General features: G+C 36.5%; 3 protein-coding genes and 1 long non-coding RNA gene across 5 annotated transcripts; 2 read left to right on the forward strand and 2 right to left on the reverse strand.

Moving 5' to 3' along the window:
* Positions 1-1880: 1880 nt before the first annotated feature.
* LOC148550174 (uncharacterized) lies at positions 1881-6064 on the reverse strand. The gene is made up of 3 exons (XR_015892249.1): positions 5350-6064; positions 3795-4671; positions 1881-2606 (listed from the first exon to the last, which is right to left on the reverse strand). It is a non-coding gene; the product is annotated as an uncharacterized LOC148550174 (long non-coding RNA).
* LOC107609789 (uncharacterized) lies at positions 5224-7636 on the forward strand. Its single transcript, XM_016311817.3, has 3 exons — positions 5224-6015; positions 6122-7215; positions 7299-7636. Exons 1-3 carry the CDS (start codon positions 5293-5295, stop codon positions 7342-7344), a joined length of 1863 nt encoding a protein of 620 aa, XP_016167303.2. The 5' UTR covers positions 5224-5292; the 3' UTR covers positions 7345-7636.
* Positions 7637-10745: 3109 nt separating this feature from the next.
* On the reverse strand, positions 10746-11633 carry LOC107609405 (putative disease resistance RPP13-like protein 1). Its single transcript, XM_088492822.1, has 2 exons — positions 11187-11633; positions 10746-10883 (listed from the first exon to the last, which is right to left on the reverse strand). Exons 1-2 carry the CDS (start codon positions 11631-11633, stop codon positions 10746-10748), a joined length of 585 nt encoding a protein of 194 aa, XP_088348948.1.
* Positions 11634-16456: 4823 nt separating this feature from the next.
* Positions 16457-18858, forward strand: LOC107606510 (disease resistance protein RPS5). 2 transcript variants are annotated; one of them, XM_021107000.2, is made up of 2 exons: positions 16457-16637; positions 16783-18858. In XM_021107000.2, the coding sequence occupies exon 2, from the start codon at positions 16855-16857 to the stop codon at positions 18691-18693; it is 1839 nt and encodes a 612-aa protein (XP_020962659.2). In that variant the 5' UTR covers positions 16457-16637; positions 16783-16854; the 3' UTR covers positions 18694-18858. The 2 variants fall into 2 exon arrangements, with proteins under 2 accessions (XP_020962659.2, XP_020962660.2); XM_021107001.2 differs by having other exon boundaries at positions 16867-18858.
* Positions 18859-18875: the final 17 nt, after the last annotated feature.

Raw genomic sequence — 18875 nt, forward strand, 5'->3', positions numbered from 1 at the left:
GAGGTGCGAGATCAATGCCTGGTAGCTTGGTTAATTGCATCAATGGAGCAGAATTTTATAAATCGAGTAATTGAATATGATCATGCATATCAGATCTGGTATGTGTTAGATGAATACTTTGAAGCCAGAGTGAGAAGGATTTAATTGGGGTTTAGGGGTTTAATACATTCAAAGTAATAAAATCTTAATGGAAGGGGACAAGAAAAGAATGACATCAAGAAGAAGAATTTATTGGCATAGGAGATACAGCGGAAACATAAAAGACAAATAAAGGTTTTTTCTACTAGACCTCTAAGATACCTGTTCTTAGCAACCTAGGTCACCGGAAAGGATTCCCTACTAGACCTTCAAAGAACTTGTCCTTGACAACCTAGATCAGAGGGATGAAAACTGAAAGAAACCACCACGTAGATCACCTTAGTGTTGGATCCTTCAATCTTCCTCATGCAACAAACGAAGCAAATCACTCACCTCACTTCTCACACAATAAACGTGCTTAAAAGCAACTAAAATTTATTCATCAAAGTTATATAAATTGTCTCACCAGAAGGTGTTTAAATAGACCCCAAACAAACTAGCTAAAAGATAAGATAAGATAACTAATTTAAATCAGATTTGATCTTATTAGATTAGATCATATTTGATTTAAATTTTAAAATCCTAAAGATATGATAACTAATTTAAATCAGATTTGATCTTATTAGATTAGATCAGATTTGATTTAAATTTAAAATCCCTAAAATTACTACTAAGCATAGCATATTTAAAACAAGTCTTCTAACAAACTTTTGACCAGATAACAAACTAAAACAAAAGTCTAGAATTTCGAATTTTAAAGATAAATTATGCCTTCCACTGAATTCGAAAAGCATTATTGGGCTTCTTGTTGTCCTGACTTAGCCCAATGGGCCTTGCCCATTCTTCCTTGGTTAGAACTTGATGTAACTCCATATGCATAAGCGCTGCCGGGTTCCCAAAGCTCTCCTTGAGCTTCTTTGCACGTGCTCTAGTGATGGGGTCCTCTAGAAGTATAAAATTTCCATTCTGTCCTTTTGTCTTAGAATGCCCCTGTTGTCTTTCCGAGCAGGTATCACAGAGTCAAATCAAAGATTAAGCAGTTGAAAACACAGCTGAAGACGTTCAAGAAACAAAGATCCTCGACATCTGAATATATCTCAAAAATCAATCAGGTAGCAGACACGTTGAACGCTCTTGGAGCACCACTTACCAAGGAAGAATACATAGAAGCAGCACTAGGAGGTCTCAGTGAGAAATATCGGGCATTCATTACAGTTACAACAACAAGAATAGACCACATGACAGAAAGCGAATTTGAGTCACAATTACTCACAGAAGAAGAGCTAATTGATAGATTCAGAAAGACAGATTTAGGGTTGGTTCATGCAAATGTAGCTCAAAGCAGTGAGGAACAACAAAAAGCGCAAGATAGAAGCTATTATCACTACAGTAGAGGTGGATTTCGAGGAACGCAAGGCAGAGGCTACTTCAGAGATTCTAGAAGGTCTACATGGTGGCAAGGTAGCAGACCTCAGTGCCAACTATATATGTGGAAAGATAGGACATACAGTTGTACAGTGTTACCATAAGTTTAATCAAGAATTCATGAATCCTCAACTGCAACCTTTAAACACAGTTCAACCACCTTCAATGGCATTCCACAATGCCTAAGGCAATCAGCAACGTTACGAAGATCCAAAGATGCAGTCACCTACAACAGCGAATCCACAAGCACTCCTCTCGTTGCCATCAGCTCTCTCTAACACCACCTGGTATCCAGACTCAGGAGCCTCACACCACATCACATTTGACCAAAGAAACCTTGCCACAGGATCAGACTATGAAGGCATAGAGAAAGTGTATGGAGAAACTGGCCATGGTATGAAAATTGAGCATATTGGAAGTTCATTTATGCATGCATTTTTGTCCAACAGACCTTTCACACTAAGAAACCTACTACATGTACCCACTATCTCTAAAAACCTTGTCAGTATCGCTAAATTTGCACTAGACAACTGTGTCTTTTTTGAATTCTGGCATTATTTTTGCAATATCAAATGCCAGATGTCCAAGAAGATACTCTTTCAAGGTCTACTTAAGGAAGGACTATATAGATTTGAAGTGATCCAAGTTATCCCAAGAGCCACTGAAACCAAGCCATTACATTCCCCACCCATTACACCAACTTGCAATACATCACCAATATATCTGAAAAACCAAAATTCACAACCTATGATTCCAAAGAAAAACCAAGTACACCTGATCATGGTCCCAAATCTTTAAACTTACCTGCTGCAGAGCCAAATTCACTAATCCAAGTTATCCCAAGAGCCACCGACACCAAGCCTTTACATTTTCCACCCTCTATACCAACCTATAACATCACCAATATATTTGAAAAATCAAAATTCACAACCTAAGATCCTAAAGAAAAACCAAGTACGCCTGACCAAGGTCCTAAGTCTTCAAGGTTACAAGCTGCAAAGCCAAATTCACCAACCTCAGCTGAAGTCACACCACACACTGTGGCCAGCTCAAACTCAACTACTGACAGCCCCCCAAATTTCCCTTTATAATAAAATTTATGTCTTATATATATGGAAAAGTAAAAGAAAAATCAGAAAACAAAGATCTTCTTAAGTCTGTAAGAAAGGAGTCTGATCCTATAGCAGCAAACAGTACTTGTAAAAGAGTTAGTGACATAACTCAACAGTGGCATAGAAAATTAGGCCACCCCTCTGATAAAGTAGTTATTCTTGTAATAAAACAATGTGTGCCGAAGCTGGCTGATGCAATAAATAAAAAAAGCCTTGAACCTTCATTTTATCATGCTTGCTGCATAAGCAAAATACACAAATTGCCATATCCTGATTCCTGTACAACTTATGCACCTTTAGAATTAATATTTTCTGATGTTTGAGGGCCAGCACCAGTATATAATAGATCAGGTTTTTGTTACTATATATGTTTCATTGATGCATGTACCAAACATACCACCACTTACCTGCTTAACACCAAAGCTCATGCCTTTAAAGCCTTCCAACAGTACAAAGAAGCTATTGAACTCAAAACAGGACTGAAAATTAAAGCATTACAGACAAGCAATGGAGGAGAGTACATGTCTCTGGCATTCAACCAATTTCTTACTGATCACGACATTCAACACATGCTTACTTGTCCCTACACCCAACAATAGAATGGTATTGTTGAAAGAAGGCACAGACACATCACTGAAATATCACTCACCTTACTAGCTCAAGCCAACCTACCTTTCACATTCTGGAAAGACTCAACCATGACTGCCACCTATCTCATAAACAGATTGCCCACCTAACTTCTCAACAACAAAACCCCATTAGAAGCCCTTACCAATACCAAACCAGACTATGATTTTTTAAAACCCTTTGGCTGCACTTGCTACCCTTTGCTAAGACCATACAATGTACACAAGTTTGATCACAGATTTGACAAATCAATATTTATTGGTTATGCCACAGACCACAAAGGATACATGTGCTTATTCCCAAATAGAAGAGAAGTTATCTCAAGAAATGTGTACTTCAATGAATCTGAATTTCCTTACCCACAACTATTTCGATCCTAATCTCACCACACTATCCTATAACCAATCCCCAATCCCACTTTCAATCTTAGTCCTCTTTCCTCTATTCAACCTCTTCCTCTCACCACATCCCCAACCCTTCCTAATGCACCTCATACATTGCATTCTATAAATGATACTTTCAATATCGCCAATGACATACATGCATCATTACCTGCAATACCTATATCTGTGTCTGATTATTCTGCTCTTGCTGATGATACTATTACTGTCGCTAATCCATCTCCCAGCAATATCACTCCTAATGCAGGTGCTCATCAATCACCTAGAATTGAAGCTGTACTGTCAGCCCCAACAACCTTGTCAATGAACCAGCATCCAATGCAAACAAGAAGCAAATCTGGCATTTTCAACCTAAAACATATGCAGCAGTAGTGCAAGAGGGTGCCATTGTCCTCTCGGAGACCCTACCGCCGACAGTAGCAGAGGCTCTCACCTATCCCCATTGGCGAAGAGCAATGGAGGAGGAATATGAAGCTCTTTTGAGGAACCACACTTGGCAGCTAGTCTCCAAACCCACTCCTAATACAATCCCTATCATTGGTTGCAAATGGATCTTTAGAATAAAGAGACATCCCAACGGCACCATTCAAAAGTACAAAGCTAGGCTAGTGGAAAAGGATTTTTACCAAAAGAAAGGCGTGAATTTTGACTAGGTTTTCAGTCCCATAGTAAGGCTACCTACTGTGCGAATCATGCTAACTTTGGCTTTGGCAAAAGGATGGAGAATAAGGCAATTTGACTTCAACAACGCCTTTTAAATGGGGATCTTTAAGAAATAGTATATATGACTCAACCAGAAGGCTTTCTCTCACCGAACCATTTGCATCATGTGTGCAAACTTCAGAGGTCACTATATGGGCTGAAGCAGGCGCCTCGTGTGTAGTTCACTAAGCTCAAGACAACCCTCGACAGCTTTGAATTCCATAACATTATCTCAGACACGTCTCTCTTCACAAGATTTACAGCATCCTCCGCAACTTATATTCTTGTCTATGTCGATGACATCTTAGTCACAGGGAGTTCGGACTCTGAAATTGCCACACTAATCAGCCAACTTAACTCAATCTTTTCTCTAAAAGACTTAGGAGAAATGAATTATTTCTTGGGTACCAAAGCTATTAAGAGAAACGACAATGAAATACTCCTTTGCTAGACCAAATATATCAAGGAGCTGCTTGCAAAAGCGGAAATGTATGATGCAAAAGCCATGCCTACTCCAATGGCATCCAACTTAAAACTCTCAATGCATGATGGTGAAACATTTCAGAAGCTAATGCTGTATAAATTCATTGCAACATAAGGCCTTCAGTATGCAATAATCACCAGCCAGACCAGATATTACCTTTGTAGTCAATAAAGACAATTTATGCACCACCCTCTAAAAATTCATTGGAGAGCTTAAGGCAAAGAAAAGGGGATTATTTTGAGGATAAAAATTATGCACCACAATATATATTCAATATTAATAAAAATTATTTTCACAAATATTTAAAAATAAAATAATGTATATTATCAGTAATGTAAAATTAAATATTAAAAAAACAAAGTCACCAAAAAAAATATTTAAAAAACAAAGAAAAGGGGAAAGCAATTTAGTAACAAACCAGCGTGAAAAAGGAGTATTTTGTTAAGAAACTTTGTATAATGTCATGCATTGCATGGCGAAGATAGTGTTTGGTGACCTAAAACCTAAAACTGAAAGCAACATGCCAATCATGTCGGCGCCCGCACTCTTCTCCACCGTTAGCGCCGCCACGGCCACTGCCACGATCTTGTTCTTAATCTGCAAGTCTCGTCTCATGCACGAAAAGAACCTCACAACACACCATCGCCAACAACCCAAACGCAATCCCGAACAACCCAAACGCGATCCATGTGGCAAGATGCTATTCGTTTCCCAAATCGGAACTTCAAAAGCCCTAGCGACGCGCCTCTGCGATTTGTTAGAGTCGAAAGGCGTCGTTTTGGACCTCGTAGATGCCCGGAATTACGAGCCCGAAGCCCTACCCAAGGAGAACCTCGTCCTCCTCGTTGCTTCAACTTCGGAAGTTTGGAACCTACCTCCCGCACGGAATTTCTCTTCCAATCACGACCTACCTTGGGGAGCAGAGTGCTTCGTCAATTGGATCGAGAAAAAAGCGAACGCCTTTAAGGTTGGAGCGTTTGTTGTGAATGCTTGCAGTTTCAGTGCCTTTGTGGTGGGCAGCGAGGTTACTGAAGGTGGGAAGAATTTGATGGCTAAGGCCGCCAATGAGATTAGGGGTTTGGGGCACACTGCTGAATGGAATGCGGATTTTGACAGCTGGTGGGGAAGTGTTGTTGCGGTTTTGCAAGGTGCTGTTTTGGGAATATGCGGGGAATCTGAACCTGAGGTCTGTTTCTGCATCCTCTTATCCTTATATAACTATGGCGTTTCTATTTATTATCATCACACTGCAGAGCTCTCTATCTAATATTTAATTGTTTCCCTAATTCCAGGATGTTGGTTCTTCTGATCTAAACCTATCCATGACACAGCGTTTATATATGTTGGTGAAAAATCTTGTAGAAGTGAAAACCGAGCCTTATGTGAGATTCTCTAGTACCACCAGTTACAGGATGTTAACTATCACTGACGACAACTTTATGAAAAATGGCACTGTTGAACTTGAACAAGTATGTCATATACCTGCCCAATGGCCTCTTAGAGATGATCTATTGATCGACAACGGTGTGTTACCAGATTTTCAAGGAATTTGTTCTGATGGTCGCTGCTTTTACTTTACTGCTGATGTGGGTGGTCTTATAGAACATCCGAACGTGGGTTATTACGATAGTCGCTACTCAAAGCTGTGGTGCCTTAAGTATGAGGATCCTACTTGGGTTTGGAGTCTATGTGGAACCATGTTCTGCTCCCGATTAAGTCCCTTCGTAGTCCCATACGATGGCAAATTGTGCATGTTTGGGGGTGAGTATGGAATTGCAAATTGGGTTGAGATCTATAGCCTAAAATCAGGTCTATGGGAAAAAAGGGAAGTGCCAGATAGTGCTCTCTTCTCAGGTCACTCGTTCCCTAGCTCGTACTTTCTGTGGGAGGACAGCACCAAGAGTAGCAAGAAGACCCTCATTGTATTGTATTCTTTTGATGATAATCATCAGTTGCTCATGTCATATGACGTCAAGGCTAACAGATGGGAAGAAGTTGAGTGCAATTTTCCGCCAGTTCCTGGATTTTGTCCTAGAAAATTAGTTCGTTTGGGATGTAGCCATTATCTTCTGATTGTAGACTCCGTTCCAACGTGGTATATTTATGACTTGTCTGAGAAGAAGCTTGTGGCAATAGTGCACGTGGATGGTTTGGAGGAGGACGATGTGCGGGTATCAAATATTTTTTGTTGCCACCACAGTAGCAAAGAAAGTTTGATCTATATATTCACGGAACACGAGTTCGTGCAAGAGAAGGAGCAAGAGGAAGGGTCAGATCTTCCTCATCTTGTTCCTTATGCCAGAGTCAGGCTCCAACTCCAAACCTTTTCTGCTAAGATTGAATCCAAGGGTTATCTTGGAGTTGGTCCTCATTGCAAATACGATATGTGAGTATGCGCTTCTCTTTAAACTTGTTTCACCCTATCCATTGATTGAGCTTTGATATTTACTTGTTTAACTCGGTGGACAGATTTGCTGCTGGAGATGAAGGCAATAAAGAGAAGACTGTGGTTTAGTATACGGGTGTGGTGGATATTAGGAATTAGAATTTGAGCATCAATGACAAGTAGCCAAAGAAAGAAGTGATAGATAGCAAAGTCATATGAAAGCTCTACCCACCTTGAATCCAACTTTGTTGCCAAGACATGCATGCCAATCAAGTATACAAATATTTTGTAAGCTATGTATTTACCTCTTTGGCCCTGAAACACACGACTCAACATCTCCCAAGTCTAAGTGCAATTCAGATGTATATACTCTTTTATCATCATCCTCGAAAGCAAGCAATGATTTTGCTAGATTTATTAATTAGAATAATTATGTTCAAATAAAATTATTTATCTATTTTTATTATATAAAAAAGATTAATACTAAATTATTGTGAGATAAATTTATGCCACATAATTATTTTTTATGAAAAATATTAGGATGTCATCAGAATTTATTATTTTATTAGTTAGTCATCAATATTTAAAAGTATGAAATAAAATATATTGTTAAATTACTAATATTTTTTTTATTGTGCCATGTCAACTATTTTAAATAGGTGTCAACTATTTTTTATTAGGAAAGGTCGGCTCCTTAACAGAGCAGGCAGGCTTTGCTTAATTAAATTTGTTGCTTCTTCTCTTCCTATTTATCAGATGCAAGTGACTCTTTTTCCCACTTCGGTTTGTCAAAAGATTGATTCTGTGCTTAGACAATTCTTGTGGAAGGGAAAGGTGGGGGAGCATTGCTTAAATTTGGTCAAGTGGAGCAAAGTTGTCACTCCAAGAAAATATGGAGGCTTGGGAATTAGATATACTCAATACGTAAATTTTGCTTTACTCGAAAAGCTTGTTTGGCAATTATTGCATAATAAAGATAAGCTTTGGGTAAGAATTATGTTGGCAAAATATTTATCTGGGAGTTCTTGCTTTTCACCCAAATTTTCTAATAATGTTTCAAGCACTTGGAGAGCGATTTATAAGACAATAGAAAAGCTTCGTGATGGTTTTGATTGGTGTACAGGCAGGATGTCTCAATCCTTTTCGTATCATGCTTGGCGACCATGTGGAACGCTAGCTCCTTTGGTTCCTTTTGTGCACATTTCTGATTCTCACTTGAAGTTAGAAGATGTCTGGCACCTTGGGCATTGGCGGTGGGATATTCTTTGCACAATGATTCCGGAAGAAGTTAAACTTGATTTGATGCTCTTTGATCCTATCAAGCAGGCAGGAGATAAAACAGATTGGTTTTGGACAAAGTCAAATACTCTCACCTACTCGACTAAAAGCGGGTATGAATGGCTATTGAAGAAGAAATTTGGCTGGAATGATAATGAAAATTGGCTTTGGCTTTGGCGCTTGCACTACAACATTTTCAGGTTGAGGCAACATTTAAAAAGTGTTGCCTAAAAGCTGACAAAAGGTTGCTTTTGATCTATGGCAACACTTTTGGACCTAAGGCAACGTTTTTGGGCGGCGTTGCATATGCAGCCGTTGCCTTAGATCAAGGCAACACTTTTTGGTTTCAAAAGTGTTGCTTTTGAGAGCAACGAAAGCAACATTTGGTAAGTGTTGCCTTTGGTTAAAAAACAACAACACTTCAAAGGTGTCTTTGAGACAACACTTTTGCAATGTTGTCTTTTCTCATATTTTGACCACTACTAAAAAATATTGCCTATTTGCAATAAAATTCAACCCTTTTATGTGTTGCTTATAAGTTTGAATTTGCAATACTTTAAAGTGTTGCCTATTAGTTTTGAATATGCAACCCTTTAATGTATTGTCTTTTCTTTAGGATATGCAACCTATACAAGTGTTGTCTTTTCTTTTGGATATGCAACCTATACAAGTGTTGCTTTTTCTTTTGGATATGCAACCATACAAGTGTTGTCTAATATTCAAAATATGCAACTAATAAAAGGGTTGCCTTTTTAATAAAAATAAAAATTATTTTTGTAATAAAAATACAAAAAATTAAAATTTACAATAAATTTTTTTGTTTATACATGTGTAATTATTTTAATTAATAAATAAATTTGTGCACAATAGAAAAAAATTATAAAAGAGACAAAATAACTAATAATAAAATTCTAATTAAAATAGATATTAAAAAATTCAATTAGTATTTCAAATATATGTTCATCAATAATTCTCAACAAAATAATAAAATTCTTGTCTAACAATAATTGTCATAACAAAATAGTAATTAATATTTATCAAAAAGATGTCATAGATTGACCAAATACAAGCTGAAACTAATTAATATTTTGCGATTTCGGGTTGATCGCTAAACTTCAATGGCAAGGTGATTTCCATCAATATAAGAGACATTAGTGGAAGAATGGTAACAGAGGTATCTACAGGTGGCTTCTGTTAATACAGCATAGTAACATCAGGAAGGATCAAAGCAGACAAAGGAACAAGCTGAAACTGACCACACCAATGCTTCAAATTGCAATTGTGGTTATTGTGCAATGTGGCACCTGCATGATGCAGTCCACAATTTAAAACCTTGAATCAAATCACAATCCAGTAAATGCAGGTTTTGGCATAGAAGAGGTAAAAGATAATAGAGAGCAGTATAATTAACTAACAACAATGGAGGATACAAACATTTATTCTACCCGAAGCATGGAAAATGTAACTACTGCACAGAAAACCATGCATACCTAGTTTTATTACATCTTAGCAAATCATATGGGATAAAACAGGAATTAAGGATCCGTAGCACTAGGATGTAACAGAATAAGACTAACCTCAAATTTGGTCTACCTTTGCAAGTGTTTCCCCAATCAGTTTCTTCAAAACACTCTGTCCAGGATCCTACTCACCAAATTTTCTAGTTAATAAGAATTAGACATGGACAATACTAAAACGCAAGCTCTTGTTAGGTTGGTTGCTCAGTGTGTAACAGTTCAAAACTTGAACTGAAAAGCATCCATTTTATTGTTTGAAAGACAGTGGATGTTCCCATCATATACAAGCAAGACCATAATGTTTATCAAAATTGTGTAATTCTATTTCATAAGTGGGAAACTGGAAAGTGACTTCTCTCTGAATTATTGAAATCATAAACCATCATAACTATGGAAAATCACCAGTCATTTAAAAAGTCAGAAACAAAATAGGCAAACTACCTTTTCTGCTCTCCACACCAGATATCTATGTTGAGCTTCGAGATTCCGAGAAATCTGGGATTCATCAGTCTCTTTAATGGATTTACTTACCAACTCCAATCATACCTGCAAGAATAATATTCAAAGGTCAAGAATTAGAAAGCCTACTGAGATTACCCTTAGCAAAGCATGATTTTTTAATGTACCATGCTGCTGGCATTACCTTGGAATAATCCTTGAATGCAGAATATAGAATTTCATAATTTTCTGGGCTTGAATTGAACTTTGTCCAAATGACAATTGGTGAAAAGAACTTTATAGATTCACTTGTGAGCTTCCCTCCCCATGGAAAACTAAATATGAATTTCTAGTTCTGACCTGAAGATCAACAGCCTTCACAACTTCCGTAGGAAGAGGCTTGAAGTCGAGCATCCAACCCTCAAATAACACAACCTAGACAGTCATTCGTGCACAATAATTGAAGTATTAAAAACTCGACATCTGTATTTGTTTCATGGCAGGGCTAACCCCAAAAATTTCATTATACTCTTAAGTTTAGTTCAGCCAGAAAACCATTTTTCTTTTTTTCCAAAGCTGGATATCACCAACCTTAGAGCCTTATAAAGAATTCATGTTAATCGACATAAGTAAGATTTGGTCTGTTTGCCTTTACTTCATCGGTTACAACGTGACATTAATCTGTCACGAAAAAAGAAAAAGAAAAGGGATTAAGAATTACAATAGATAATATGTTACCGTAAGAGTTCTCCATGACATGTTCTCCATTGGTATCTCTTTCAGGCCAAGAGTATCTTTTTGATTCACTATGGACTCTAGCCTACCAATGACATCTTCCATCCTAGTAACCTTCTTTCTCTCTTTCTTAAAGCGGGTTAGGAAGTTACCTTGATCCTTCTTAGTTGCAGCTTTGGTGGCAATTTCATCCAAGAAGTCGTCAGCCTCATAGATAGCATCTTTGAGATCATCCAGCCAGATCTTCACTGGCCCCTCTCTGATTTGTCTGCGTTCAGCATCATTCACTGGCCCCTCAGCAGCATTCAGGATTGCCTTGAACCTCTGGATCATCTTCTCACTAAGCTTCTTCCCTCGGATCAAGTTGATAATCTCAGGATCGGAGAGCCTGTCGAAAAGAACATTGAGAAAAGAAGAGAGGAAAGCTCCTCCAACAAGTGCAGCAGCCATGTTCAGAAGATCAAGAAAGTATGAAAGTTAAGGTAGTGCACCCAAACTGAGATCTCTCACAAACACAAAAGGGTAAGGAAGTGGTAGAAGTTAGTGTGGAGATGATATTATGTTTAGCAAAAGTAAGTTGACTTGAAATGCTTATTGGTCTTCCAGACAACTTCACATGATGCTTCTTGCTCTCTTCCTCGAAAGCAGTGATCAAGTGTTTATTATATAAATAAAGCGTACAGAGAGCTCTGTATTTATTATATAAATAAACCATAGAACATAGAAGAATAAGTGTTTAATTTGAGATTAGCAAATTAATTAAACCATCAGATTTGACAAACACAAGACGTAAAAAAGAAATTTACTTCCACTAAGAACCGTACTTCATTGTCTTGAGAATATCATATCAACCATTTAGCCTAGCTTCAGCTTTACTTGCTCCAATGACCAAAATGGATCTTAAATTACCCACATTTTACCATCATTTCCTGGAAAACAATAATTTAAATAAGAATGATTTCACTTCTTTTTACTTTTTACACATTTTAGTTCTAGTCTTTATTTTTTAATGGAATACGTTTTCTTATAGGTGTAAGGTAACCATGCACTTGATCAAATATGATGCAAAAGGAAAAGAAAATTCATGTGATGCCTTATTAAATTAAATCAATTAGAAAATAACAAAACCATTACTCAGCCTTTATCTAGTCTGGCTTCTTAGCTTCACTGAGAGGGAAGTATGATCATAAAAGCTTTTTATTTTTTATTTTTTTAAATTTTATTTTTGGTTAGTTGATTCTAAAAGCTAAATGCATAAATTGGAAACATGTATCCCAGCAACCTCAACAACATTTTCATGTAGTCTTCAATAATGGTCGCCGGGATATGACCAATGTAGGAATATGATTTTGCTATATATATAAAAACTATTTTTTGCCATAACAAGTTCACATATTCAAATGTTTATTAACAAGCTAAGGTTTAATACTAGCTTCTGCATCAGAAACAAAGCCAGCATTATACTGAAAAAAATGAGTTAATAAGTTAAATTCTTCACTTTCTGTTGAGAATCACATGAACATACTATATCAGCTCCAGAAGAAGAGGGGAGGAAGAAAAATAAACAGAAAAAATTGCAGCACAGTGTATAGATTCACATAATTTAGAAAAACACGTTTCAAAAACTAGTCCAATAAGTACATGATGAAGATTGATCCATCCATTTCAAGATAACCTCCATTATGACCATTATCTTAATTGATTTAGAAGCTCGTAATCTTAAGCCAAAGATATACGCCATTCTCACCTTGTAGTGATGTGTTTCTTGGGAATGATCGATGATTTTTAGTTGTTTCGTAAGCCTCCGAGAGAGTTGCCACTGTAGCTTGTGCAGCGGAATATGCAACCTCTGATCCAACCAAAGCTGACAGAAAAGCAGCCTGCAAATTTGAATAAGACATGTTACACAGTTAAATAGAAATTCTAAAGAAATTATTTTGTGAAGCACATAGGCAATTCAATACTGGCAGAAAAGTAGTAAATGTTATTTAAGTTAATCATCATCCCCCTCCTTCACAAGCTCCCTCCCGTGGCTATAACCCTCCATATACTCCAATAGTCCACCAGGAACACCAAGATCATCACCTTCTCCATATCTACCAACACCAATTTCTCAACCACCTTATCATACTCCAACTCCACCACAGGCTCCTTCCCCTGCTCATAACAACCATCACCTAATCCTCCATATGTTCCATCACCAATTTCTCAAGCTCCTTCGCCTGCTACCCACAACAACCATCACCCAAACCCTCCAAAAACACCATCACCACTTTCTCACCCTCCCTATAGTGCTGCTGCTCCAACACCAACGTCATCACAACCACCATACAATACTTCCCCTGTTTAATATAAGAAACTACTTATTTGTACTTGGAGAAAAACAAAAGATAGAAGAAAGAGTAACCAATGACTGAGACAATATAACAAACAGAAAGAGCACAAAGCTGAATAACAAGCTTGGTGATAAATATAACAAACATAAGGCATAAGGAACAAATATAAAGTGAAATAATTCTCAAACAATTCAAATTCAAAGTAATAACAGGAATGCTATTTGCGTGACCTAAACTTGTCAATGGGAAGGATATGTAAACAGGTGCTAAAATAGAGCAGAAAAAAGAACGGTAGAATCATCAATACCTGCAGAAGAATGCCAAAAATAAGAATCTCACCAAAAACACGAGCAGTGATAATCGAACAATGACTGGCGGTGATGAACGCGAGCAGAGAGGATCGAAGCTCGACGAAAAGAGAAATAGAGGATCGAAGCTCAACAAGCAGATGATCAAATCTCAACAAGTAGAGAATCGAAGCTCAACGAGGAGAGGAGCAGAGGATCGAAGCACATTGACGAGCAGAGAAGATCGAAGCACATTCACGAGAAGAAAAAATCGAAGCTCATTAGCGAGCAGAGATTGAGATCGAAGCTCAATAAAGAAACGCGCGTCATCATCGAATGGATTGAAGAACAACAGACGAACGAAACATTTGGAATGAATTGAGGATTTTGTGATTATATTAATTGAAATATTTTAGGAATTTTGTTAGGGTTGTGGTTTTAGGAACGAAACATTTTGGATGGAATGGATTGGAGTTTTCTTATCCCTTTTTCCTCTTTCTCTACACAATATAGTTTATTTTTGTTTTTTAAAAAATATTAAAAAATTTTAAGCAACACTTGAAACGTGAAGACTAAAATAAATCTAAAGGCAACTTTTAAAAAAAGTAATATATTATTTTTATAATAGTTGTTTTTGTATATTTAATATAGCAACATTTAATAAGTGTAATATATAAATATTATAAATGTTGTTTGTTTAATTTATTAAAGCAACGTTTTTTATATGTTTTTTAAATTGATAAAAAATAACACTTATTAATAAGGTGTTGTATTAGCTTTATTTTTTTGCAATAAATTTTAAGTGATGCTTTTAACCACTTTAGACAACACTTTTTAAGGGTTATTTATCGCATATGTTGCAATAGCTCAAAAATGTTGTAGTGTTGAGAATACCGGAGAAGATAAAGTGTCTGCTCTGGCTTTGCCTTAACAACGGAGTTCCCACAGCTAGTTACCGGTTTCAAAGAGGTATTTCTACTTCTGATTTTTGTCAGAGATGTTATCTTGCTCTAGAGGATATTAACCACTGCTTTAGGACTTGCCAAAAAGCTCGTCAGATTTGGATTAGCTTAAATTTGGGAATGACCGCTGAGGACTCTAATTTGGATTTTGTGTCTTGGATTCGTTCTAATCTCAACAAAAATGAGTTTCTCTTTGCAGCGGCCTTTTGGTGGATTTGGAGGGATAGGAACAATGACATCTTCCACCAAGATGATCCATGGAGTAATGAGAAAATTATTCACTTAGTTAAACATGCTGTTCGAGATTTCTCTAATGTTGTTATCAACCAAAAGCATATTATTCCTTCTTCTTTGAAATATAACTGGAACCACCTCCAATGAATGTCTGTAAAGTGAATTGCGATGCAAGCGTTTTTGAAAATGAGCAATTAGCTGGCTTTGGATGTATTATTAGAGACAGCATGGGAATTTGGATAAAAGGTTGTTCTGCCAGTATACCTCTTTCTAGTGTTCTCTGTTGTGAGCTTCATGCTATTTGGAGAGGGCTTGTTATGGCTTGGGATTGCGAGTGCAAAGAGGTCATATGTGAAACTGATAATCTTAATGCGTTTCTTCTTGTTTCGCGAGACACAACTAGCATGATTAGGAATGACTCTGATCTGCTTGACAAAATCAAAGAGATGCTCCAGCGCAATTGGACAGCTACTTTAGTGCTCATCCAGCGAACAGCAAACAGAGCGGCTGATTTAATGGCTAAGACTGCTGTTTTAAACAAGCAGGTGTATCTAGAGTGGTTACTGCCTCCTAATAATTTAGACATTATTATTAGAGAGGAGTACTATTCTTTTTCTTAGGTTTTTTTCTGTGTTATGTTCAGTCACCAAAAAAATAGGTGACAATTACAAAAAACAATTTCTTACCATTGCATCATGTCACTCATTTTAAATAGGTGGCATTCATTAAAAAAATCTCTTGTATTATAATTTATTTTTTATAGAAAAATATTTTATTAATTAATAACCTTAATTAATTGAATATACTACGAATCATTAAACATTTTAATTGTGAAGTAATGGTTAAATGTAATTAACATCTTTATTAATCTATAATTTTCAGTTATAAATATTCAAATTACGTATTATTATGATCTATTTATGTATATAATCAACAATACTCTTATTATTATTACAGTATCACTTCATCCATTTCATAATTTCTTATACATTGTCAAAAATTTCTTCAACGACTTTTAACCGTACAAGATCAAAATTACAACATATATAAATGATATTCTGTTTCTCTTAATTAGCGCTGAGATTTGCAAATTTTTAAGATATTTTTGGTTGGCTGTGCATTTTTTTTTTCTACATTTCATTTATTTAGAATTTCATAAAAAAAATATTGAAAATAAAAGTTGACAAAATTAAAAATATTTATGAATATCAAATAAAATGAATTATGGGCTATAGTTTACATTACATACAATTTTATATAAAATATATTTTTTATTTCTTAAGTTTGTCAAAAATTTTAGAATTATTCTTAAATTTTATTTTATTTTAATTTTGTGTCTGAAATTTTTTATTTGTATCAAAATAACTAAATTTTTAAAAAGTTTACTGACTAAAATTCTTAGTCTAAAATTGACTTGGCCGGGGTCTTTAATAACCAGATTATGATAGACGCGTTTCACTTTCACCTATCATAGCGGTGATTTCATTTTTCAAGTACTTGAGATGAATCTCTTGTAACTTTGTTCTTTATCAATCAATCAGTATTGCCATATTCTGTTTCTGGTGATCAACCACAAGAAGAGATCAACAGAAGAGTCCTTGAAGACTTCTGAGTAACTTGGGAAAGCAAATTGAGGTATGGTTTCATGAATTCATATATATATACCTTGCAAAACTTTTTCTTAAGACCAGTAGCATATATATGTAGGTGTAGTCAGCTATCTGAATCAAATGATTTGTTGTTGTTATATATGATAAGAAACAATTGTTTATACCTACAGAAAGGGGGAAAATTTGGAGTAATACATCATCTCCTTGCACTTGCTGCTATATCTGTGTTTGTGAGATTTATAATGGGTCATCAGGGACATGTTCTGAGGAGGAAACCAGAACATCTTAGGAGGAAACTGGAGACAAAAGTTGAGCAAGTACAAGAACATGTAAAGAACACAGTTCAAGTTGATGGAACTGAAGGCGGTTCTTTTATGCAGTTTGACTTTGAATCAAGACAAAGCACTTTCAATGGAATCTTGGAAGCCTTACAAGCTGATAGCATCTCCTGTGTGGCATTGTATGGCATGGGTGGAGTAGGAAAGACAACCTTAGCAAGGCATGTAGGTAAAAGAGTAAAGGAGATGAACATGTTTGACCTTGTTCTACCTGTTCATGTGACAACAGCTGAAAATGTCAAGAGGATTCAAGGTGACATAGCTGCCGGGTTAGGACTTCGATTGGGAGAGGAATCCGATCTAGCTGAAAGACAGAGACAACTATCACTTAGATTAAGAAATGAAGAACATGTACTCATAATTTTGGATGATTTATGGGATAAGCTTGATCTGCAAAAGATTGGGATTTTAAACAATCACTGTAAAGTCCTCTTAACTACGAGAAGTCAACAAGTTGCATATTTGATGGGATGTCAACGCAGCTTTCATCTATTTCTTTTAACTTTAGAAGAAAATTGGGATTTGTTCAAGAGGCGCGCAGGCATCCATGATGATCGGTTCGGGCCGGACTTGCTTGCTATAGCAAAGGAAGTTTCAGCACATTGTGAAGGATTACCACTTGCCATTTCAATATTGGGGTCAGCTCTAAGAGCAAGAACTGTTGACCTGTGGAAACAAGTCCTAAAAGATTTAATGAGTTCAAGAAGGAAGGGTTTGAATTGGGAAGATGATAGTACTAATTTTATAATCCAGATAATAGTGGTGATCTATAATATTATACTTGCAAGCAAAGAAGCTAAAATCACATTCTTAATATGTGGTATGTATCCAGCAGATCATGAAATTCTCATTGAAGATCTGTTCCAACATGCAATTAGACTAAGGTTGTGCAGAAAAACTGATGTGACTGCAGCCATCACTAGCCTCAAGGACTCTAGCTTGTTGATGCCTTCCATTACAAGTAAAGACCATGTGTTAATGCATGATTTGGTCCGTTATGCTGCTAGGAAGATAATCTTTAAAGAGAAACCTACCAACAGGGACAATATCAGTGAGTATATGAATGCACTTTATAATGAGAAACATTTTCAATGGCAAGAGGAATTACAGCGACTTCTTTTCCGGTTGTATGGTGCAGCTGAGTATCCAGAATCTTCTTCTTCAACAAGTTGGGAGCTCCAAGTCGCACAGTCCTACTCCTCTACAATTCCTAGGCCATCAGGGAAGATGGTGGATTTGTATGGATTGTGTCAGGTTGACAAATCATTCCTTCCACTGCTCAAAGAAGCATGCACCAAGAATCCAAATCTGATAGAAAGCCAGAGAAAACACTCTGAAATGTTAAGGCAGAGTGCTTTTGATAGCTTAGGGAGGTTGTTGTTTCTGTTGCATAATGTTAGGATTAGAGATTGGATAAACCATAAACAAGAACTGCAGATGTATTGGGAGCAGGCAAAGCTCATGAAGTTCGATTTGGAATGGTTGAGTCCTGCTATGGAACGAGTCCTATCTTCGGCCGATCTTGCAAGGATCGAAGCATTGCGTGAGGAAGAGAAGTATTGGAACGAAGAAGCTTCTAAGCTAAGAGAGAAACTCAAGATTGTGGAGGACAAAGCTGCAGTCATTAGAACTGAGATTGTCCTCACAGAGTCTAAGTTGGATGGTTTTGCAATTGGTTATGGTTCAGAGGCTGGGGTTGTTTCCAAGGTCAGTCCTTGGAGGAAAATTTTTCTATTTAGATAATAAAATTCTTGAGATCTTAATGAATATAGCTAGTGTATTACTTATTATGCAAGTTATGGCATGTTGATTTGTACTTCTTGTTATTCACTTTTACTAGTTCTTCTTATCATACATCTAAATGTAATTAGTCATTTATTATTAAGAATTCTATATGCTTTTAACTCATGTTAATTGTTATGTCA

The sequence above is a fragment of the Arachis ipaensis genome, chromosome B7 (genome assembly GCF_059453495.1).
Source record: "Arachis ipaensis isolate K30076 ecotype BB chromosome B7, ASM5945349v1, whole genome shotgun sequence".
NCBI lineage: Eukaryota > Viridiplantae > Streptophyta > Magnoliopsida > Fabales > Fabaceae > Arachis > Arachis ipaensis.

Excerpts from the sequence above, each read along its gene's own strand:
- LOC107609789 (XM_016311817.3), top strand. The coding sequence starts at position 5,293 with ATGCATTGCATGGCGAAGATAGTGTTTGGTGACCTAAAACCTAAAACT. Across the intron at positions 6,016-6,121 it reads GCGGGGAATCTGAACCTGAG|GATGTTGGTTCTTCTGATCT; the intron begins GTCTGTTTCTGC and ends CCCTAATTCCAG. Across the intron at positions 7,216-7,298 it reads CCTCATTGCAAATACGATAT|ATTTGCTGCTGGAGATGAAG; the intron begins GTGAGTATGCGC and ends CTCGGTGGACAG.
- LOC107609405 (XM_088492822.1), bottom strand. The coding sequence starts at position 11,633 with ATGGCTGCTGCACTTGTTGGAGGAGCTTTCCTCTCTTCTTTTCTCAAT. Across the intron at positions 10,884-11,186 it reads TGTCATGGAGAACTCTTACG|GTTGTGTTATTTGAGGGTTG; the intron begins GTAACATATTAT and ends ATGACTGTCTAG.
- LOC107606510 (XM_021107000.2), top strand. The coding sequence starts at position 16,855 with ATGGGTCATCAGGGACATGTTCTGAGGAGGAAACCAGAACATCTTAGG.